Raw genomic sequence first — 25,592 nt, forward strand, 5'->3', positions numbered from 1 at the left:
TGAACCTGGAAAAGAAAAAAAAATATAAATAATCTAAATTGCATAATTTGTTGATAATTACTCGAAAGAATCGTAAATATAAAGTAAATCTTTACTTAATATTAACTTAAATTGCAAAAATTCTGAAAATATTAAAAAGAATCGAAATTACCGAAAAAATTGAAAAAACATTACTTACCCTAAATGTTTACTCATTCCTGATGTACTTCCATGGCAGCAAGTTAACACTGCTTGACATTGATTACAACTTGATTTATAAGTTTTCTTTTTGGTGACAGAATTCACTGTCACTTCTGGTAGTTTGGTAAAGTAATTCCAAATTGCATTACTAACTTGAGACATTGTTGTAAATTGTAATGTTGTTGTTGTTTGTAAGAGTTGTTTGTGAAACAATAAATTGTAACTGATTAGATTTTCACAAAACCCCACTATTTATACTGGTAAAGGGGAATCCCTTAGGGGAGGTAAATTAAATTTGAATGAATTTGAATTTAATTTCGCACGCCATTATTAAAACGTAATTGTAATAAAAACGATTCTTTACAATAAAAACGATTTTTTAATTAATAATTGAAATTTACCGTTTTTATTACAAAGAATCGAAATATCCGAAATAATTGAAAATATTGAAAAGAATCGAAAATATTGATTATAACGGAAGTATATTATTAAAAAAAAGGTGAGTAATCAATTTACGGTTCTTTTCGATTCCTATTCTGATAAAGAACCGATAACTTCGGTTCTTTGCGATTCCTTTTTTTATAAGGAACCGATAACTTCGGTTCTTTTCGATTCCTATTCTGATAAAGAACCGAAACCTTCGATTCCTTTCGATTCCCCGAAAAATACCGAAGAACCGAAGAACCGTTTTTCGGGAAGTTCAGTCCTTATCCTTGGCTGTAGCATTTGATGCTAAAACTTATTTTACACTTCGTGTTTAGTTTCTTTGTTGCCGGCGGTGTAGTTTAATTTGGTAGATAAAAAGTTACATATTTTATAAGAATTGGTTCAAATTTACTTTTATTACTTCTGGTTTAAATAATTATTTTTACGCTCTCAAATATATTAAGAACCGATTTTTACACTCTAAATTTTATCAGGAACCGATTTAAAGAAAAAAGTTGGATTACCAGGCAAATTTTAATAATTTTTTCATTGCCTCCAATATTTTTTTTGCTTAATTTTGATAGCCTTATTTTTTTAAAGTTGGTGAAAAGAGGGGGTGGGATAGGGATAACGCCTCCGGTTAAAAAATTTTTTTTGTCTGTTTGCAGTTAGATTCACCTGGAAAAATCCTAAATTAAATATAAATTAAATATAAATTAAAGATCAACAAAAAAAACTCACTGAGTAAAAATATACATGAACATAAATAAAAATTATGATCTCAGGAAAAAAAGAATGTACGCATCGTCATGTTAAAATCGCTATTTTAGATTATTTGGTTTTAGTAAATGCTGATGTTTCGCGCTTTTTTCTTGATCTGAATTTTAATTAAAATTTTTTTTTTTTAACAAAATAGTTACCAATTATTACTGAGTGGTGTAAAAGCCACGCATTGGCTTAGTTAATTCTTAACTTTTTTTTTTCTAAGAAATACATTGTAATTTGGAAAGTCTTTTACTCTGGTTGAAAAAAAATTATATCTTAAAAATGGCCGTAATTTTGGTGTCGTAATTACGACCTCTTTAAGGCCATTTAGAATTCTGGCTTTAGTGCTAAGATTTCAGTTCGATTATTTGCTTTGAGCTCCTAAATCGTCGATAGTCTGTTCACCTAAATACTTTCCTAAAGACTTCTAGACCCCTAAAGAAAATAGTATTGGGCTAATAAATCCGGCAAATATGAAGGCCAATTGAATGCAGCAATCTGATTGTTAAGCCTTTGGCTACACTGCCACCATTCGAATGTTTGTGCTGTAGATTCATCTTTCTTGATCTGCAGTTTTGGATTGTCTTCAAAGTCCGATCAAAAAAGTATTTAAAGCTTTGTTTAATTATTACTTATTATTATTACTTATTATTGTTACTTACTATTTTTGTATGTATTTAAACTTAATTTCATCATGTGGAATAATTTTTTCATAATAAAACAATAAGATTGACATGTTTTCATGTTCGTTGTAATTCGTTCATAATAAAACAATAAGATTGACATGTTTTCATGTTCGTTGTAATTCGTTCATAATAAAATTATAAGATTGACATGTTTTCATGTTCGTTGTAATTCGTTCATAATAAAACAATAAGATTGACATGTTTTCATGTTCGTTGTAATTCGAATTATGAGCTTTTGGTAGTTACACATGAGTACACATCAATTTCAATTGTTTAATTTATTGCTACCAGAGAAATTTAACGTATAGATTACGCAGTATTACAAGGAAAACAACCAAAAACACAGATACACATTTTTCCCCAAACAGAGCTAGGTCTTATCATTTGATGATAACACTAGCGTGTTATCATCAAATAATAAGACCTAGCTCTGTTTGGGGAAAAATAGACCAACAATTTCATACGGTGAATTTTGTGGCTTCCTATGTCATTGTAGATTTCAAAGTTATAGCACCTAATGGTGATTTTAGGGAATGGTCTACAGTTGCAGTTGCACCGTAAATGTCAATTTTATTTCTCTCAGGTTTTCTCAAACACAAAAAGGTGGGTTGTTTTTAATTTAAATCAAAATAGTGAAACAGAGTAGAAGAATCCACAGCTTTTTAAGAATATAAATGGAGAAGAAGCATCACGTAATAGTAACAACGGAATTTTCGGCTAGAAAAAGTTCCTTATTCATTCTTCAAAACTAAATTTTGTATTATACAGCGAAATGTACAAAACGAAAAGAGAATCGGGAAATGAGAATAGAGCGAAATGAGAATCGGGAAAACGCAAAGGAGGCGAAGTTGTTAGACAACCAAAATTAAATTTTGATAGTCTAATAAAAGATTGGTTAGATTGGAGAAGAGACACTATTAGTGAGCCGTGCTACTAGAGAGATTATGGTGTATTGAAAACACTACGGAAAGATGGTGAGTATTTGTCATTTATTAATGTAAAGCCGGCTTTTTCGTAAAAAGCATATGTTTCAATAAGACAGATGTTGGTCAAACATTATTATCAGAATAAAAAATTTTTCCTAGATTTTTTAGATTAGTTCATTAAAATATAAAACTATAAACTGAATATATTCATGCTGGGATAAAATACCAATGATATTGAACGTTCTTAACCTTTAAATGAAGCTATTCCTAAAAACATCGCAAAAACCTTTAAAATTCATATGAGTAATCGCAAAAAGTAGTTTACCAACTGAGCGCTGTGTTTACACATACCAGAACAAAAACAATTTATAATTTAGAACGCTGCTTAGACATTTTTAAGCACAATGGATGATACATAGATCCACCACTTCACTCCAGAATCTAGTTGACAGTCAGCTAAGTAGCGGGCAGCCGATGAAAGCCGTTCGAAGGCACCCAAAACGCAACAACCAACCTGTAAAGTCAAAATAAACCGGTAAAAGTATTTAAGTATTTTTATCTACTGCCTTGAACATGGAAAAAAAATTAACAGCGACAATTATATAAGAGTATAGAATGCTGAAAAAGAAAACAATAAAGAGGCATTTGGTTAAGAAAATCATCTTGTTTTACCAAGATAATCCACAGTGTCAGAAGTCATTGAAAACAATGGTATAAATTCACAAACTGGGCTTTGAATTGCTTCTGCACCCACCATAAAATCCTGATCTGGCTCTCAGCATTTATTTCCTTCTTTGCGAACTTAAAAATATTCTACGTGGCAACAGATTAGTATCAAACGAGGAAATAATTGCCAAACTTTGAAGCCTACTTTGAAGGCAAGTATATTTTATATAGTTCTACAAGGACGGCATCAAAAAGTTTGAAAAGCTCTGGAATGATTGAGAATCGCTGCCAAAAGAGACTAAATTGATCAATAAAAAGAATTTCCGCCAAATGTTGTTTTATTACTTGGACCAGGGACTTTTTGGCCCATGTATTAATTTACTTGTTCGGTGATTATGTGGTCTTTTTGTTTATGAATTTTTAGTTTGTTCTTTTAGTGTGAATTGAATAATTACTTTAAGATTTTCTAAACAATTTTAATTGTTAACATAAAGTTAGAAAATGAACCAATCTTACACTTTTTGCATCTTGAAGAGGGTTGAAATTTTTTTAGAAATATTTGATTTTTCTGTTAAATACTTACTTTTCTTATGATAGAATGTGTTTAATCTTGTTGAACTTCATATTGTTTAACTTAAAAACAATGCTTGTTTTATGGAATGCTTCGGTAAATATTGCCCTGATACTGACTTCATAGTAGAAAGGAAACAAAGTTTTATGTTCATTGTAACTAAACGTTTAATGTTATTAACAGCGATAGGTTTTTAGGGGTAACTCAGCTAAAAATTTGGGCTTTTTAACACAAACACAGGTAAATAACTCTCTCATTAAAAGGTGTGCAAAATCTTATAACTCTGATACGTGAGATATTACTGGTTCAATTATGTCGCAATACTTCTTAGACAAGTAAAGAGATAAGTGTGAGTAGTGTAAGATACATCTCAAGTGTCCTCCGTTTCCATCTCCTTCGCATTTCCTTTTCCAGCTTCCTCTCATTCTCTACTGAAATTAGCTTGAAGCAGAAATAGCAGACATCTGTTTTGCAGAACGAATAAAAAATTTGTTCCAATTTAAAGTTCTCAATCTTTCCCTACATTCAATATTTTCCACAGAAATGTTTTTTCCGCACATTTTATATTTTTCATGATCAATCGCCTTAATGGCATGCAATTATCTTTCATGGGGAAACTATTTTTAAAGATTAAAAATCTTTAAATTAAAAGGTCTTTAGGTTATTTACAAAATATCTGTATTTTTAGCAAAGCAAGTTTTTTGCATTGCTTTTTTAAGATGCAAAAACTAAAAAAGAACTTTTATTTTTAACTTATCTGTAGCTTTAGAAGATGCTTCAAAGATTAAGATGATGTCATCTATACTTTTGGAAATATTAACGGATTCATAACTGAAATAAGGACCAACTTTAATATTTTAATATAAATATTTTACAAAATATTGAACACTTCTCTAAAATTGAGCTTGAAAACTACTAGTTATTGGATAATAGGTGGTAATACGGAATGATTCCTCGCACTAAATTAAACTAAATCTAAATCATCATTTTGTTTCTTCCGAACTATTTTTTCGATAATATCTTTTATAGCTTGTGATGAACCCCCTCAGCTATACCCTCATATTGCTCAAAATTAGTTTCCAGATTTTGGATAACAATTTCCCAAAAAAAACCCATTTTCCCATTTTATTCCGATAGGTTTTTATTAGTTACGGCGCAAGTTTATTTTACATGTGCTTCCCATTAAGTTTTTCACCAAGACAAATCTAATCTGCATTTCTTACATAAATAATGCAGTTCTTTGACAAAGATTTGTTCTCCTCTATGGATTTCTACTACTAGAAACGTACAAAACTTTCAACTTGCTTCCAATCGAATAATGATACATCTTAGAATGATACTTAGCTGATCTACATACAAAAGATCGAATGTTGAATCTACTAAAAATTTTTTGATGTGTATGACTTTTATGATTTTTTTATGGCTTCATTACAAATTGTCTTTGATAAGTATGACACATTTCCTTTCAAAATAGTGCCCTATTTAGAAATATGATTTTCAAAAATAGATCAAACTTAGCAACAAGATTTGATAACGCCATGTAATTGCCCTTTTTCAATGATCTAAATTTCTCATCAGACCCTCTTTCAACCTGACCAAACCGCTCTATTCACGTTTTCAAAATATGCTCTTCCAACTGATGTATCAAACCTTAGCACAAATATGTATGTTAGCTGTGATGTTTAATGAATATAGCTCGTGATGTTTATATAAAGCACTGTTTTTCCAGTCACAAAATCCCATCTAATGTCTAATGATGATGATGATGATGATGATGATGATGGTGATGGTGATGATGATGATGATGATGATGATGATGATGATGATGATGATGATGATGATGATGATGATGATGATGTTCCAAATCGAGTTAGTGAGAATTTATTTGGGAATAGTTTGCACACAAAACATTACACTGATCCTGTTGACAGTGAATTTAGTAAACCAATTCGAGAAATATGATTTAGAAGTTGCCGTTGCAGTTTTCTTATCGTAAGCTCTCAATTTTCTGATAAATTGATTGCAAGTAAACAAAAAAATAATTTAGAGGGAAAAAAGTTACGAATAGTGGCAAGTCACCCCAGTTGATAGGACTGCGTTACATACAAAATAAAATCAATCATATTGCTAAGATAAAGCAACAAAATGAATTGTCAATTACCTGTAAGTTATTATTATTTTTATTGTAATTGAGTTGCGCGGAAGCTAGGGGAAAACCTCAATGAATGGGACAGTTTTTGCAAAATGCTTTTTAAACGTAGATAAAATTGTTTAATATATATATTTAAATATGTTTGATAACCACTGGACTCTAGCTCAATGATATAGTAAAACAAAAAAATTGGATTTGTATTTGGCTATTGGAAAAAAGAGAGTTTTATTGGAGCATGACATTTGTCCCATTTATTAAGTATGTCTCATTGAATGGGACAAACATAATAGAATTAAAAATAAACGTATTTAATTCAATCATTTTAAAAATTAGTTTATTAATTGTAAATGTAGTTAAATATATAGATACATAGATAAAGACCACACAAAAAATATTTTTAACTTTAAACATTTTAACTCTAATTAAATTTCAATCAAAGCAGAACTTTCTCATTTTACAATATTACCCAGCGTGCACAATGACGTCCTAAGGACGTCTATAAGACGTCCGATTTCTCTCGTCTGTAAGACGTCCTTATTCGGTCTCAGGTGAAAGTCTTGAGGACGTCTTTTTCAGACGTCTTAAAGACGTCTTTTTCAGACGTCTTAATTAGATGTACATCTATTAGTATAGTCTGTACATCCATCAATAGATGTACAGACTCTAAGATTACTTATCACCTTTACATAGATTCTAAGAATCTATGTAAAGATGTACAGAAGTAAAGACTTTCTCAAGAGAAAGTCTTTAGAAAGTCTTTGATATTTTTCCAAGCCCTTTATTTAACAAATTGCATATAGCAATCGAATTTGATATGATTCTATCTAGTCATAGAGAGACATAGAGAGACATAAAGAATTACAAATTTATGAAGGATTATAAATTAAAAAAGTACAACATTTAATTATATTAGAATATAATCATTGTCAATTAATATTAGGATTTTCTCTTCAATCGTTCGGAAGAGTGTTTTATTATTGTCCCAATAAGTTGCATTGCTTCTGCCTTTATAAGACTTTAAAACAGCATCTATTAAAAAGAATAAGAAAAATTCATCAACAAAATCAGTGCATCAGAAAAAAAAGAAAAATTTTTAAACATAAGTTAATTGAATACAATAATAAGCTAAGATCGATACCGGTGGTTGCATTACATAGATTTACAAGCTCTTTAAATAATTTCTTTTTATTTAAACCATTCATGCTGTATCCTGACAAAAAAATTGTCTGTTGTCAGTCTAAATATGCAAAAATATATTTCACTAGCAGTGCTTAGAATATTTATATCTTAGATATTTGTTAGAAAAATTCAAAATAGGATAAATATTTATCCTATTTTGAATTTTTCTTATATAAAAATTTTTCTTTATATGGAAAACAAAAGAAAACGATAATCTATCTTCTGAAAAATATGTATTCGAATTAGAGTCAAAAAAAACTTATGCTGGTAACTAATGTGAGTAGAATATTTTTTATTGCATTAGCTGGATTTTTACCGCCAACTGATGATAACTGTTTTACCGAAAACAAATAGATAATATGATAGGAACAATTTAAGACAATTAAAAAAGAAAACTAAGACAATAACATAAACGAGTAAATAATTACATTCAAGCATACAAAAGTATTGTATTGAATATCCCCGTCAGCAATTGTTTTTTCTAAAACAATAAGTTCGTCTGAACTTTTGCACTGTTTAAAAATTTCTTGTGCATAATTAGAGAAATGTGCAGTTCTATCTATCAACAAGTTCTTTATTTCAGCAAGTTGAAGCATAACTTTTCTCTGAAACTCTAAAAAGTAAAAAAACAATAACTTAAATAAAATTTTACTGATATTACAAACCCACAAAAGAAAACATGAAATGGAAACAAGCAACTTTACCTGCATCTGGTAAAGGATACATCCTTTTGCAACTACCTGCTAAATCTTTTGCAGTTTCGGGCTGCAATGGTCTGCTTGAAGAAGAGGAATCCATAACATTCGGTATATTTAATTCTTTAAAAAAAAGATATAAAAAGTAAACTTAAAAAAAAAATAGGGACATCAGGTCCCCAAAAGCTACACTTTCCTTGATAGTACACAAAAGCATGTAGTACTAACCAGCAGTATGACTTAGTTTTCTTTTCAATAATTTTATCGAAGGAATTGGTATATCGACTATTTCATGCACTAAATATATGTATGTATATATGTATATATATATATATATATATATATATATATATATATATATATATATATATATATATATATATATATATATATATATATATCTGTGTGTGTGTGTGTGTGTGTGTGTGTGTGTGTGTGTGTGTGTGTGTGTGTGTGTGTGTGTGTGTGTATAAATGACTTTTTAAATTTATTAATAAATTAAAATGAAGCTTACTTTTCCTAAGCGAACCAATATCTTCAAAACTGAGTGAAAAGATTATTTAAAAATGCATTTTTATACCAGTAAAAAATCAGACAGATAAATTTTAACTATTTGTCAATTACTTTATTATTGTAATTAAAAAATAGATGTTAGATATAACAGGAAAGGATTGTTATACTTAAAAGAAAAACTAAATAAAATTTATACAGAAAATGATGTTTGGAGAGTTAATTAAAAATTAAATTAAACAAATTAGTATTTATTGAAAAGCTCTCCATTATTCATTAAAAGCTCGCCATTAATCATTAAAAAAATTTAAAACTCTAAAAAATAAAAATATGAATTTAAAAAAATTAGTTATTAACATTCTTTCATAAAAATAGCATTAAAGTAATTTGAAAATCATCATGCACTTATTATCAACTATTATTTATTTATACTACATAATATTATATAACAAAAAAAAAATTAATTGCAATGAAATTATTTTTTAAACTATGTTGTTAAAAATTTAAGAAATATTATAGAAAGTTGTGTGTTTGATGATTTGAACATTGGTATACCATCTACATTAATCAATAGATTAATTGTCTTCAAAGAAATAATATCATGAGATGAAAACTCTTCTAACTTACTTTTTATTGAACTTTTGAAACCTATGTAAAAATAATCACCACCACATTTTTTTTTTAGAGGAACTTTTCTTGGTGTGCTTCATAAGGTTCTTGAATCTTTAGGCAACTCTTTGTGACCATGGTTTCTTAATATTACAAGATATGATTTGTTCCTGCCATTGTAAGGTGATGTTCACATGCCCAAGATGAAAGTTCAGAGGCCAAGTTATCTTTATTGTGCACATCATCGTTTTCTGAGATGTAAATGCTATTTACATCGCTAAAAATTGAAGATGAGGGTGAAACCTCGCCATTTATATCCAGTCTTCTTTTAACTATTTCAACTTCTTCTTCAACTATTTCAACTTCTTCTTTATCGGATGGTGAATCGAATAAAATGGTCTCTTCACAAGAGTCGTGACAATAATTAAGAACTTCCAACTAGGTTTCATGGTTTCTTCGCCAGAGTCTTAGATAGTTTGCGTTAGACATTTCAGATATAAATTTTCATTATCTAAATAGATCATTATTAAGATAAACATTAAAATTATATAAAACGTATTTAACTGAATTAAGTTAATTAATAATAACTAGGTTAATCAAGTTTTAAAATACTCCGAATCATGTAAAAAATTAGAAAATTACTTAAAAGATAAATAACCCCCAAAAAAACGAAAATTAAACAACGACCAGCTCGAGCGGACACTTTCAATTGAGTTAGCGCATTAATGCGCTAACTCAATAAGATTAGCGCATTAATGCACTAACTCAGTTACGTGTAAATTTACAAGTTTTTAAAGACGTCTCAAAGACGTCACTAGGACGTCTTAACAAAGACGTCCTGTGATGACGTCTTTGAGACGTCATAATATGGTCGGAGACGTCGCGACCTAATTAAGACGTCCATAGGACGTCCCTTTGACGTCTGTGCACGCTGGGTTATATTTAGTTATTTTTATTTAAGTAAAATATTGCAGTATAAAAGTGTGTAAATAATACCCATTACCCATGGGTATAAAAGTAAGGGACTGCAGCATCCCTATGCTGAGCTTTAAATAATACTTTATTAAATTCATTCAATAGGTAGTATTTTGTCTCATTCAATATGCCCATCACTTTATCCAAAAATGATTAGTCACACCAAAAACACCATTAATTAAGCTTGAATGTTTTACTCACTGTAGTACTAGAGACTGCTATCTATTTAAGTATGGAATTTTATTTTCCATAACTTCAAAAATTGCTGCAAAATCAGAAAAAAAAAAAAAACATTTTTAAAAATTACTTTTTACAATTGAAAACACAATAACATCTATTGTCATTACGGTCATAGAGCAATAGGATGGATGAGTCGGTCAGTTGAGTTCTTGTTTCTATCACTCTTTGTTACAGGAACTTGAATATCCTTACATCGATGCTTCTATAAGAATCTGAGTTTGTCCCATTCAATAATCATAAATAAACCTTAATTTATCTTTAATGCCATCATAGCAGACAATAATTACTGTAATTACTGTAATTTGTGCTTGACCGAAAAGTACCACATTATTACTTCGAAACTAGACTTGCTCAATAAACGAAGTGAACTAACATCAAAGTGCCGCCATGAAAATAAATTTTTAATAAAAAACTTTAATGCCATCATAGCAGACACTCCATAGCACTTTTTTCGTATTTTTTTGTCGTTACGTTTTTTTACGGTTTATAACATCTGATGTTCGCTATTGCGTGAAACTTTATGTAATATAAACCAAGCTAATTATTTAGTTTATATAATAACAAAAATATTATATATATATATATATATATATATATATATATATATATATATATATATATATATATATATATATATATATATATATATATTGACTAGTCTACATGGGTAGGAAAACCGTTTTAAAAAATACACAGTGCTTCTACCGGAGTAACTTTTAACCCGTTATAACATACAAACTCTTAAAGTAGTTGAAGTACATTGAGTAAGCGATATATATCGCTACGTAGAAATCTAAATTCACTTTTGCATTCATCATCAGATATGATTTCTAAAACAAAATTGCTTATAACTCCGAAACGGTAAATCTGGATTCTTAGACAAATTTAAGCAATCGTAAGCTCTCTAATACTAAATTAGGTAATACTCTCTAATACTAAATTAGGCAATAATTTGTTCAAAAAATAAAGCACATTAATAAAACTTCATAAATTAGGTAAAAAGTACAAAAAAAAAAAAAAATCAGATGAAATAAAGAGCTCATAAATATTTTCTAATGATTGTTTACATTAAAATTTTAAGTTGTATGTTATGTGTTAAAAGTCATTAAAGGTTTTAAGTTGTATGTTGTGTTTTAAAAGTCATTAAAGGTTTTAAGGATAGCAAGAGCCCCAAATACGTTTTGGCTCTAGGGCCTCAACTGATCATAATCCGGTCATAATAAGATGCGAAGCACAATTTTGAATGAGAAATACTCCTTATTTTTAAACAAACAAATGTATAATTATTGGTTATAACTGTTTGAGATATTTTAGCAATATTGCTTATAACTGTTTGAGATATTTTAGCAAACCGCAGATGTCAATTAGCTATTATCCACTGGCAGATTCAATTCGTGTAAGTTATTCAAGTATGTTATATAGAATTAATATACTATATAACATACAAGGAGTGATTTTGCTGAAGTACTCGCTTACCATTCTCCAGTACAAGTAGTTATGTTTTAAGTGAATATATTTATCATATGTCGGCAACAACTTTTAAAATCTCTTTCGGCCCCTAACATGTAGGACAAGAATTATCATAGTCTTCTTAGCGGAAGTAAAGTTTTGGTAAACTGTGGTCGGCAAAACTTTAATCTACAAAAACAGAAAGTTAATTTTTGTAGCTTTACTTAAATGATATATTATCCTTCATATTTTACTTGTTTGAAAAATCCAATAACACAGACTTTGCCAATTCAAAGTTAAGACAATAAACTCAAACCCTGTTGAGGCCCCTCAATCCCTATTCTAATTTCCAAGAGACAATTCTGCATCTTAATGAGCATAATAGCATAATAGCATAATAGCATACTAACATAACTAATAGCATACGGATCCAACTCCAAATTTTGAAATGAATTAATGATTGAAATACTTTAAATAACCATGATATGTAGATAAAATAAAAAGTCACTTCTTAAACCAAGTTAATGGAATTCATTTATATATTTTTTATTTGATCAAGTTTAATTTATTATGAAATAGGGAGTCTACGTTCCAGCCAATTTTAATCGCATTACCGACGGAATCATAATTTAGAAGAAATTTTCTGATATTGAAAACTAAAATTGTGTGAAATTGAAAAAATAGGGTGAAAATTGATATTTGGTGAAAACAATATTTAAAACGAAATTCTTATCTGTAAGTTTCGTTTTAATTATTGTTGAAAACTTAAAATTTCTTATCTGCAAATTTCGTAGTTTTATATACAAATAGACCTTGATTTACATATGTTTGCTTCTAGAGTACAAACTTTAATCTCTTTATTATCTACCAAAAATATAAAGCAACAACATCACCATCACCAACAAAACAAAAATATAATCTGTATAATTCTCAATTAATAAAAATGGACCTTTAAACAATTAACTCCTTTTCTTTCGTTTTTTTTTTTTTTTTTTTTTTTTTTTTTTTTTTCATTCTTTTTCTTTCTTTTACTTTAGAATTATAATTGTGTTCTTACAAATAAAATAATAAAATTGTTCCAAATTCTTAAATTTCAGCCAAATTAAGCTTTTTTTTTTTAACCGTTTACTGTCCACAGGATCCATATTGATGCCACCACTTTATATGAGCTCAATGAAAATTTCCTAGACTTTCCATGTAAAATAAAAAAAAAATAAATAAATAAAAATAAAAAAATTAAAAGAAGTAAATCCATGAAACTTTTTTTTTTTTTTAATTAATATAAAGTAATGTAAAGTTTTGATATAAAGTGATTTGATATAAGGTCATAGCTGACTATTTTAGGAGTAAAATTTGACGTTATCCTGAGCTTTGTATCCAGCAAAAATTCAACCTTATTTGAAACATCCGATATGACCAGAACAAAAGAGGACTTTATCATAAGATCTTCAGACTTTAAAAAATTCTTCTTTGATTTTTGAAGATAGAGAGAATTTTAACAGAAGAATAACCTTTCAATAAAAGTTAAAACAAATGTCTATAATAAACTCCTAAATTCTATTTTTAATTTTTTAAAACAATTTTTTAAAGGATATTCTTCATTAGCTTTAATAGCATTCTGGGATTGTTTAAAAAGATGCCATTAAAGTTTCAACGCATTCAAACGATTTGATATGTTCGCCTTAACTCTTGTCTATCTTATGAGTTTAGTCTTTTAAAATGAGTTAATTCTTTTGCATATTGAAAAAGTTGTCATCTAATATATAGAGAGCTATTTCATTTTTTATATCTGGTTAAATACTAGATTTATAGTAATTTCATCAAATCTATTTCAATTTTGTCTTAAAATGAAGTTTTTAGTAGATTTGATAAACCGTTATCAGTTATGGTAATGTTGATAATGGTCAATGTTGATTATACTCATCACCTCTATCTTGCTCTTATACTACCCATAATATAGAGATAAATATAGTTAAATGTGAAGGTTGTTCTGATAATTCAAAAATTTACAGCTATAGATTATTACATGTAGTATGGCAGTATGTTAGTTCTGTACTATACCCTCATATCCCAATTTTAATGGGTACTATATAGATATAATAAAGTATTAATCAAAATAAAGAAATGTATTTTTAAAATATTCAATATTTATTGTATGATCTAATGTGTCAAGTTTTAATCATACTTCAAATTGTAATTATTTAAATCTGATTATTAATACCTGGCACATCAGATAATTAGCAACAGCTAAAACAAATAAATCTGATGTTTTTTTTTTTTATAATACCACCTGTTAAGGCAAGTAATTTAAAATAATATGTCTATTAAAGATGATTTAGCATGTGTTTAAGTGTCTATGTGAGTATGTATCCTGTGCCCTTTTATTAGAAAAGTTGTTGTAACAAAACATTTATGAAAGAACATCAAATAAAAAGATCATTTTGTGCTTAAAAATACCCAACACTTTCATTATAGAAAAATAAACCTATATTTTTGTTATTTTGAAATTCTTTATAACTTTTATATTTGTTGGAAATTCATATATAAAAATACTTAGGAATATTAATAATAACCATTCTTTTAAATTATTTTCAGTATCTAGAATAGTGTGGTAACAATTGGAACCTTTAACAATTTTGTGGTTCACTTAAGAAATTGTTAAAAAGAAAAAGTTTGGAAATACCTTAATTGTTTGATATATTTTGAAATAAACCTGTGTGATTGTGGAGTAAAACAATAATGGCAGGAGGTCCTTATAACTACTCATATATTTTCAAGTACATTATCATTGGTAAGTATTAACTTAAAACTTTTAGCTGTTAAATAGATTTTTTACTTGTTGTAAGGGTGTTTAACATGGATTTGGTTATTTAGGTGATATGGGTGTAGGAAAGTCTTGCCTCCTGCATCAATTTACTGAAAAAAAATGTATGTATGGAGTTTTATTTTTAATATTATATTTAACAGAAAAAATGTATTTTATCAATTTTATCTAAAACTCTAAGAAGGAATAGTTTATTCTTAAGGTTCAAAAACTCTTGGTTTGTTCAGTAACTCTTATTTGAAAAAATATTTTTCAGTTATACAACATTTTCCTAAACTACTCTTTTTGCTTTTAATATCTTAACTTTAAAATACAGCAGTTTAATATATTAACATTAAATTTTTAACATAAATTATGAATAAAAATGTGTTTGATAAATATTAATTTATTTCTTATGATATAATGGCTAGTTGTGATGATTTAAATAAAATAATTGTAAATTATTTATTGAGCTTTATCTCTCAGTTATTTGAGTTTTTATACTCAAAGAGTTATCTTAAATTTGTTTACTTTTTGATCCCACTGCTTTGCCGCTACTATTTTGCTGCTATTTTACTGCTGGAATTTGGTACTGGTATTTTTTTTGAGAGTTCAAAAAATTTATTTCTTTTAGATTATGATAGTAAAGTTTTTAAGTATTGGTTACTAAATTATTTTGGTCCTTGATTTTGAAACTGAAAAGAAATATACATCCAAATAATAACCCATTCTAAAAAAAATTTAATCTCTGTTTTCCAAAATAGCACCTTCAAATATTGTTTTCAATCAGTTTCAATTACCAAGTTATGGAAAAGAAGGAATATTTCTCAAACAACTAATTATATTCTAAATAAAATATCATTTTTTTTCCTACTTACGCTACACTTATTAACTGATTTAAGTTAATTTTAATATTATTAAGCTAAACTTAGAAATGATTTTGTTTCAAATTGTTATTTTTCAAAGTTATGGCTGACTGCCCTCATACAATTGGTGTTGAGTTTGGAACACGTATTGTTGAAGTAGCGTCTCAGAAAATCAAACTTCAAATATGGGACACTGCTGGTCAAGAAAGATTTCGAGCTGTTACTCGAAGTTATTACCGAGGTGCTGCTGGTGCTCTTATGGTTTATGATATTACAAGAAGAAGTACATACAACCATTTAAGCAGCTGGCTAACTGATGCAAGAAATCTTACTAATCCAAATACAGTAATAAAATATTATTGTTTAAAATAGTTTTAAAATTATTATTATTATTTTTTTTTGTTTTAAATGATCTAAAAATGAGAAAGTACTTCCTTTAGGTTATCATAATGATTGGAAATAAGTCTGACTTAGAAGCACAAGTAAGTGTTCTAAATAAATATACTTACATAAATTACCTTTAAACTGCTTTGATTACTCCATCCTTACCTTTTTCCTCACCCTTGTCTCTTCCTTATTGTTGCATATATTATTATCAGAGGCATTGAAGTGTATAAACAGATGTATAAAAGTGACCTCATATATTGTATATGTATGTATTATAAATCTACTCCATATTTTGCTATTTAGCATACATCACTTTCCCTAGATATACTAGATACAGCATGCAAAAAAAGTATTGTACACAAAAATATCCATGTTTTAAAATTGCATCAAAAAACAATTTTCCTGTTAAAATATTTGAATTTTTTTTTCTTGGTATCTTATCAAGTTTTACTTTAAGAATCTATTTGTGTTTTGGTGAATAAATTTCTTGTTGAAGATATTGACTTTTAGACATAAGATCAAATGATGAATAAAATTGACTGCCAAAAGAAAATTATTCTACAATAACAAAATAAGTCATTAATTTTGCTTAAATTGAACAAATTAAACAATCAAACTGGTAAGTAAAATTAAAAATAGCTAAGAAATACATTTTTGGCCTAGAAACAAAGTAAAATATAGTTTTTTAGCAAAATGGCATCAAGAAAACAACATTTGTCTTTCAACAGAGCCTCGGAAGTTGATTTGAAAAAATCAATTAAAATAGTCAGATCCAAAAAGAAACCGAAGTTCCATTTACCACAGTGTCCTCAATCTTAAAGAAGCATAATCTGATTGGAACCATTGCTAGTGTGACTGGCAGAGGACAAAAATGCAAGATGCACCAGTGCAGTTGATTTCAATATCATCATTAGTGTGAAGAAAAAATTTAATATTCAGGAAGACCACAACAACACAACATCTCAAGCAATCAGATATTGCATTATGAAAAAAGTTATAGAGGTAAAGTAGTTCAAAAAAAATCTTTCTTAACTGCAAAACAAATGAAATGTTGATTGTAGCTTACAAAGCAGTACAAAAAAATGCCAATCATATTGGAAAAACGTTTTGAAGTCAGATGAGTCAAAATACAGCCTTGTTTCATTGGATGGAGCCCAAAAAGTGTTGCAAAAAGAAAGAGAAGCTTATACATTGAATTGTTATAAGGTACTGTAAAGCATGCAGGAGGAAATATGATTGTTTGGGGTAGTTTAAATTTTTTGATGTCAAAATGGATGCTTCCATTTATTAAGAAAATTTCAAAGCCAACTTGCAACCATCTACTAAAAATTGATAATGGGAAACAATTTCATATTCCAGCAGGGTAATGAACTAAAATATACTGCTGAGAAAATGAAGCTATACTTTGATACAAATAGCCTCAATGTTTTAGAATGGCCATTCAAAGTCTGGATTTGAATCTGTTAGACCATTTGTTGTATATTTTAGACAGAAAAATTAGCGACCCAATTTTTAGATGCAAAGACTTGAAACAAGTGATACTGAGCACATGGGATATTTGATCAACTCAGTGCCAAATTTTTTAGCTGAGGTCATCAAGTCCAAAAAAAGCCCCACTCAATACTAATTTCATAAAATTTAGTGAATTTTAGATTATTTTTGAACTGTACAATTTCTTTTTTTTTTTTTTTTTTTGTAGTAATAGTAGTAGAAGTAGTAGTTTTGTTGTTAAATTTCTAAAATTTCCATAGTACAAAATAAAACTATAATTTTTTTAAAAATCTTGATATTTTGATATTGATATTCTGCTCTATTCTTTAGATGCAAACTTTGTTATCATTTTTTACCTGATTATTACAAATATTTTAGTCATAAATATGAAGGATAATATTTTTTAAGTGCACAATTATTTATTTTTTTTGCATACTGTATCTTTTTTTCTTTCTTATAGATTTATTGCATATAAGTTTTGTTTAGGTTAACTGCCTACTTAATGTAAAATATTATATTTTTGAATTCACTTTTTACCCCTTAACAGAGAGATGTTACATACGAAGAAGCCAAACAATTTGCTGATGAAAATGGTAATTAATGTTTTTCATAAAATGTATACATAAATTAAACATAAAATATTCATTTCGTAAATAAATGTTATAGTTATGAGTGAAATAAAAAAATTTTTGTTCTAGGTTTGCTGTTTTTAGAAGCCAGTGCCAAAACGTAAAACATTTGTTTCATATATATAATTATTCTTTGATTTTAGTAACTGCTTTTAAAATTGAGTTAGAGCTGATTTTATATCTATTATAATTGTGTCTTTATATCTTATAATTGTGTCTTTATAGAGGCGACAATGTAGAAGATGCCTTTTTAGAAACTGCAAAAAAAATATTCCAAAGTATACAAGACGGAAGGTATTCTTAACTTTAAAATTTGAAAACGATAGTGCCCTTAAGCTTTGAGATGTAGGAACGAATATGGCTTTTTGTTTTTGTGTTTTTTAGTCTCGATCTCAACGCTGCAGAGTCGGGTGTTCAGCATAAACCGCCAAAGAAAGGTGGGCCAAGTCCTTTTCCACAAGAAAATCCACAGAATAAAGACACTTGTGGGTGTTAACATGGGAGTGTTTTTTATGTTGTAAGGCTTAAGAAGCTGATACTGATCTCGCTTTGCCTGTCAAAATGTACTTTTCTTTCTTTCATTTTTCTTACAATTGCAAGAGTTTTTTTTTATGCTTTCGAAATGAGCATAGCGCAAAACGATATCAGAAGTTGGTTTGTTTTATAAGCTTTTTGGGAACAAAATAGGAGTTTAAATTATATCGATGTAAAATGGACTTTATGAGGGTTTTATACATTTGTTGTTATTATCATTAAATAATATTTGTCTTGTTATACATAAAATTATTTTAGTAAAATCTGTCTCCTTATATATTTGCTTTTGGCTCTGTATCATTCCGTGGTAATATATTATATATTAGTGTAAATATATAATATGAATCCAAAAGATCCGGTGCGTATGAATTTTATAGTTTTGAGATTCTACTATTTCTAAAAGTGACCACTGATAAAAGTATTTGACATTCATATTAGCATAGCTGCGTAAAATTTGTGTGATGTTTTTGAATTACAGCTGATCATTCTTAATAAGTTTTTCATGAATGGGACAAGCCAAAAGACTTTATAAGTTTTTTCCTTTTTTTAATTAAATGTGATGTAGCTTTAAATTGTATATTTTAATTTTGATTGGTCAATCAATTTTTGTCATTATTTTTTTTTTTATATATATATATATATATTAATTTCAAGTGTTCACCATAAACTGAATAAATGTCCATAAATTACTTATCAATTACTTACCCGTTAAAGTTTTATGTTATGTTATAAAATGAGCACAGTGGTATAAAGATTTCTTGTAGCAGCTTTCCTTAAAGTTAATAAAATTATTCACCAATAATCTTTTGAAATAGAACAAAGTATATATTATAAAAAAAGTTCTTTTGACTTGTTAAAATCGAAAAATTATAGAAATTAAATTTAAAAAGGTAACTTTGTTAAGTTTTCTTTCACGATTTGTCCAACTAGCTCCTTATGAAACTTAAAAATATATAAATTATCAAAGCAATAGTGCAGAGAAATGTTGCTCATGATAACCCTAAAAGTTAAAATGAACACAGTAAAAATGAAATTGGGACGTGTGGCCCCTTTTTATCTTCAGCAATCTGCTCATTTTAATTTTTTATTTTCAGCAAATTTTTCAACGTAAATTTAATAATGTCAAAAATATATTTACCTTTTGTCAACTCTGTATTGAAAACCATATGCACTTTATTAATTCCTGTTTCATGTACTGAAAACAAACGTAGCTCCGATTACCTAAAACAAACTGCAAATCTGATTATCAAAAAATCAGGAATGATCAACGTTCCTTGACGTATTTCATTTTTCAAAATTGTGATACGTATCTTAATGAAACTATTTTTCACAAAAAATGTCATATTTTCAAACAGACTGGTGAAGACAGAAAATAAAGGATTGATCGGATAATTGCGTGTAACTAGGGAGCGAAAGCCCGACCCGGAGATGGGAAATTTTAATAACTTTAGTTAACCGATACCCAAGTCTTCGGGTCGGGTATTACCCGATTTGAACTACCTGAATATTACCCGCAGAAGTACCCGAAAATCGGGTAACAAAATTACGGGATAATCGGGTATATAGGGTAATAAAACTACCCGATCATCGACCCGAAATTTTCGTGCGATCGGGTATTTTCGTTTATTTTTGTTTGTTTGTTTTTATAGAGGTTTTAAGTTGAAGTAAATTTTACTTCAGATTTTTTTTAATCACTCTTTTGAGCAGGTTGACATGAAACAGAAACCGTTGAAAACGAATTAAAACCCGCATCTTTTTTCGTTTTTTGACCATTTTTCTAAATATTTAAAACCTTTAAAAAATGAGGGGGTCTTAATGTTTAAATGGCTGTATCTTTTGAGCGTCAAAATATATTTTGATAAAATTTGAAGCCGTATTACAATTTATGATGGGATTCAGGATAATATTTTAATTCTTTTCAAAAATTACTTTCCCTCAACCAGGGGGATGTAGGGGTCATTTTTGAAGGGTATTTCTACTCTTTTTTGCAAATCACATGTTTTGCGTCTATAATTGAAGTTACTTTTATTTAGGGACTTATTACAAATGATCTAATATCAAACTAATGGCATAAGCGCGATAATTAGACAAATTATTCTCAATAAATTATGTCAATTGTCTGATAATTTGTTTAAATCAAACAATTTTTTAGAGTATTGATTTATAAAATTTAAAAAATCTAATACAGAAAATACTAAATAAAAACGCTTTTGTACAAAATGAGTCTGCAAAAAGCAAGATCTCATTCAGAAAATAGGACATGGATATGTTTCTGTTGTGTCAATAAAGACAAAAAATGTCTATCTTTGGAGAAGAATGATTGATTGATTCATCTGATCCATGACTTTGTGGACCCTGGATTCAGTCTGAGCCGAAGTTCTCATCCGTCAGGAATATGCGGAAGCTGCAAGACAAACTTGTATTTAAAACAGAAAGGAAAAGCTCTCAGTAAAGCTGTGGAGACTTCCTGGATAAATGGTCGTGATCAAATTAAAAAGTTGGGAAGAATTAAACAAAAAGATGGCAACTGCAATTGTGAAATTTGCTGCCGAGGGGCAAGGTACTAAAAGTAGTAGTACACTTAATCTTTCTGAATTCACCTACGTAGAATCTGAAAAGATTAAATTCGAAAAAAGAAATTCATTTTGCTCAGAATGCTGTCAAACTGTTGGTCCTGGTACTCGACATCCTTGCAGCAAAAAAAAAAAACTGTTCAAAATCATTACGCCTTAATTACTTCAAAGAATCAAAATATCACTGACACAGTTGTTTCTTGTAAGCTAAAAAAAATATCTGTTGTTGGTGATTGTAAAAAAATAAAACTTGTAACAGGAGGTAAACCTCTCCCTGTTAAAGATACAGAGACCGATCACCTGTAAGGCGTGATATAGATCACCTATAAGGCGAACATAAGTAGTGAAACAATCATGAACTTGAAGATAAACCATGATCTTCCAAATTGTGCAGTGTTAGGAATAATGAAGGAGATAAAAAAAGGTGTTGAACGATCTGGAATACAGGAAAACACCTGCTGCTGGAGTTACGTACAGGTCACGCTACTTGAATATGCTGGAGTTACGTACAGGTCACGCTACTTGAATATGCTGGAGTTACGTACAGGTCACGCTACTTGAATAGGTTTTACGATATGATAAAATTTCAGCTCAAGGTCGGTAAAAACTTTTTTAAAAAAGATATTTTTTATTTTACTGACCTATCTATGCTCGTAACTGAAGTTTGTTCGTTTAGAAAAATGGATATTTTAAATTCTGTTGTACGCTTTGGTATTGATGGAGGACAGGGATCCTTAAAGATTGACATGACGATGTTTGACACATCAGTATTAGATTTTCAACCGAGAAACCAGTAGTCAATGTTATAAACGTGTTACGCTCGTGATTTACGCAGTTTCTAGCGTAAAAATAAAAAAATCTATTTCATAAAACTTTTTTGGCGTAACTTACACTGGAAGCATCGTAAGTCACGCTCAAAACTGTACGACAAAAAGTCCAGCGTTAGTTCAAATTTTTGTCGTAATGATATATGGCGCTGTGCAATATCTATATATATTTTTTTGTTTTGATTAAGTATTAGAAGGTAAGTGGCGTCCTCTAACTTTTTTAACAGAAGATAATACTAATAAAACAAAGTTTATTCTTTGCCATTTGAGATTCAAGGTAAAAGTATAATTGGTTTATATTATATTATTTTTAATGAAAAATAAAAATATTTTAAGACTTAGAAATTGTCTATTTTTAACTACCGATTTTGAATTCCCAATTAGTTTGACGACATCAGGCGGTGGCATTAAATTATTCCAGTATTTCCCAAAGCAGGGCCCAAGCCAATCAAGGGAGGGGGAGGGGGCAAAATTTGAAGTAAAATTTTAAATGAAAGTATGGGGGCTCTCATTTCAGTGAATTAAATTTTTGGATATTGAAACTTTTGTTAGATTAGGGGAATTTGAATTTTAGAAATAAGTCCGTAACAAGTAATTTTGAAATCAGAATCAATCATGATCAACAGGCTAAAATTGTCAAGCTCAAGCTTGGCTGAGGCTCAGGTTCAACTTTTGGAGGGTCAACCCGAATCAAGAACTTATTAGAAAGTCACATACATATTGGAAAAGTCTATATTCAACCAAAACATTATGAATTAAAAAAATATAAGTTTAAGATTTAGTTGGTATAAAAGATGAAGTGTTAAACATTTATCTATGATGTTAGATAATTAAATAAGTTTTTTAAAAATTATTACCTTTTCAATTTATAAATTGTTATTGTTATTGTTATTGCAAGACCAAAAACCTTGTTGTTTTGTCCGCCAATTTGAATCACAGACATCTAAAATATTCAACTCATAGAGTTGAAATCTTATGACACACTTTAAACAAATGACGAAAAGATTACGATACGATGCAATACGCTGAAAATTATTTATAACATTGAAAAACTTTGTCACGCTGAAATAGTCGTAGCGTAACATTTCCATCGTAATTATGACATTTCTAGCGTTAGGCTAGAAAAAGTTTTATAACATTGACTACAGAAGTACACCGGAGTCTATAAAGTGATTGTTTTAGGCATAGTTCAAAACGTAAAAGAGAATCATCACAATCTGAAAACACTTTTCCAACTCTTTCAACTCAATCAATTGAAGTTTACCTTGGCTTCTGACCTCAAATTGATCAACATCATCATTGGATGATCAGTAAGTATCTTATTACATTTATATTTTATATTTTAAGTAAGCAATACCTATAAGTTATTTTCTATAATCAAGGGTCACGGTGGAAAATACTCGTGTTGCTATTGTGGTGGGCCGATGGATGAAAAAGGAGTTCAAAGGACTTTCGGATCACTAGCAGATGAATTCAAAAAATACCAATTTGATAACAAACCTCGTATACAGATGCAATATTATAAAAGTGTTACTTATCCATGTCTGTTGGATGAGAAATTGACTGAAGAAATTATCAACATAATTACACCACCCGAATATCATATTTATGAACACCATGTTAGTAAAATTATTGATCTCCTCTTCACTGATAAAAATCTGAAGGAGTTTCTTGAAAAGAAAACGGTTATCAGGCATGGCTATAATAATGGTGGTTTTGATGGACATAACTGTGCCAAAGTTTTAAGATCATTGGACGAAATGACACTTTATTTTCTAATTGAATATCTGGAATGTATTGAAACCTTGAGGAGGTTTAAAGAAGGTACTTCATTGATTTTAAAATTTTTTTTAACACTTCTTAGAACGTTTTTAATTCAATTAGTACAGATAGGGGACTATTGACCTACCAGTCTAAATAAAAATAGAAGACACGAATATGTTAATACTATTATTTTCAGTAAGTTAATATTTGGTTAAATTTTGTTTAATTTAGTAGCTAAATGGTGTTTTGGGATAAAACTCGATATATCCTACAAAGAAAAAATAAAAAAGTTTGTGGAGTCCATGCTTCACTTAAAGGTATATGTCCATGATGTTTTTGCAATGAAGATTTTACTTGAATGGAAGTTTCACATAAACATTTTCCATCTCAAGGAGTATCTCGATAGGAAGAAAATCCCGCTCGGTATTATATCAGAACAAACATCTGAAGCAGTACATAAAAACTTAAACAAGACACTGAAAGCATTCGTTGTGTCTGAGAAAAACGTCTATCACGGTGAAAAGCTAAGTTCAACAGTTCAACGAGATTGTGAGAAGATTTTTCAAGAATATATTTAGATTGAAAAAATACCTATTTCTTTTTCATTTTTGTAACACATTATAATTTTTCAAATACTGTTTGTGGCATTTCATTTGTCTGATTTTGTTATCGGAGATTTACTAATGTTTTGTGTGTGTCAGTAGAGATGGAAAATTTAAGGAGCTGGAATACCCTTGAAAAATGACCTCTGCATACCCCTAATTGAGAGAAATTTTTTTTTGAAACTAAAATCACCAAAAAATGAGCAGTGACTTAAATGGAGTAGGTGGAGTTAATACTCAATTCTCAACAGTTTTTTTTTTAAACATTGTGCTATCACCTTACCTCTTAAATATAAAAGTAAGTAAAAATTTCTTTTTTTAAATTTATTTACTTTTTTTATTTAATACGCTACCACTTTTGGAACGGATAGGAACTACCCGAAATACAGAACTACCCGCAATTCGGGTAACTTTTTTATAAATTCGGGTAATATGTATTTTTTTCTTTTCCTTTTATATATTTTTTCCCTTTCTTTTCAGATGACCAAAACATAAAAAATATGGAAAGCTTTCACTAAGGCCAATGACGACAAAGGCAAGAGAAAAACCGGAAAAGAGGAAAGCCCAGATAAAAAAGGTCTGGGATGAGGATAGTATTCATCAAGTAAGGCTGATCACAGACATCACTAGGTGGGTGGAGAGGAGATGAAACCATTTTCAGGAGTGAAAGCTAAAGCATTCATTCGCATGCTTAAAAGTGCTATCTTAGGCTAATACAATGAAATTTCAGCGCATACACTGAGTTGCAGAGCAATTCTAAAAATCTATAAGTTTATGAAAAAACAATTGTTGATTAAATGCAGAAAAAGATGGACTTGAAGGAATTGCCTTAACATCAGATATCTGGAGTGCCAGAGCAAATCATTCTTACATAAGCTTGACAAGACACTACATAGATAAAAAAATATCCATCTGTGAAGATTCCTTTTCGCAATGAAGTATTTTCCAGAGGACCATACGGCGAATATCATCAGCGTCAAGATAACAGATATGGTTCACGAAATAGAGTTGAATCCCAAAACAGTGAGGTGGATCACCATTGTTACAGAGAGCGCTACAAACATTCAAAAGGGATCAAAAACAAATA

General features: G+C 29.0%; 2 protein-coding genes across 5 annotated transcripts; one reads left to right on the forward strand and one right to left on the reverse strand.

Moving 5' to 3' along the window:
• Positions 1–7,271: 7,271 nt before the first annotated feature.
• LOC149879096 (uncharacterized) lies at positions 7,272–9,519 on the reverse strand. 4 transcript variants are annotated; one of them, XM_090071474.1, is made up of 7 exons: positions 9,384–9,519; positions 8,761–8,789; positions 8,475–8,543; positions 8,256–8,369; positions 7,980–8,164; positions 7,511–7,609; positions 7,272–7,401 (listed from the first exon to the last, which is right to left on the reverse strand). In XM_090071474.1, coding segments are annotated over exons 2-6 (408 nt in total). In that variant the 5' UTR covers positions 8,762–8,789; positions 9,384–9,519; the 3' UTR covers positions 7,272–7,401; positions 7,511–7,570. The 4 variants fall into 4 exon arrangements, with proteins under 4 accessions (XP_089927600.1, XP_089927603.1, XP_089927601.1 ...); XM_090071477.1 differs by lacking the exon at positions 8,475–8,543 and having other exon boundaries at positions 9,384–9,510; XM_090071475.1 differs by lacking the exon at positions 9,384–9,519 and having other exon boundaries at positions 7,992–8,164; positions 8,761–8,893.
• Positions 9,520–14,600: 5,081 nt separating this feature from the next.
• On the forward strand, positions 14,601–19,352 carry LOC145180899 (ras-related protein Rab-14). Its single transcript, XM_090071471.1, has 8 exons — positions 14,601–14,820; positions 14,904–14,957; positions 15,799–16,043; positions 16,139–16,180; positions 18,124–18,169; positions 18,275–18,305; positions 18,431–18,499; positions 18,590–19,352. The coding sequence occupies exons 1-8, from the start codon at positions 14,769–14,771 to the stop codon at positions 18,699–18,701; spliced, it is 651 nt and encodes a 216-aa protein (XP_089927597.1). The 5' UTR covers positions 14,601–14,768; the 3' UTR covers positions 18,702–19,352.
• Positions 19,353–25,592: the final 6,240 nt, after the last annotated feature.

This window comes from Hydra viridissima, unplaced genomic scaffold, assembly GCF_058129835.1.
Source record: "Hydra viridissima isolate aposymbiotic clone 2 unplaced genomic scaffold, HvirCarnegie_v1 scaffold_14, whole genome shotgun sequence".
NCBI classification, from domain to species: domain Eukaryota; kingdom Metazoa; phylum Cnidaria; class Hydrozoa; order Anthoathecata; family Hydridae; genus Hydra; species Hydra viridissima.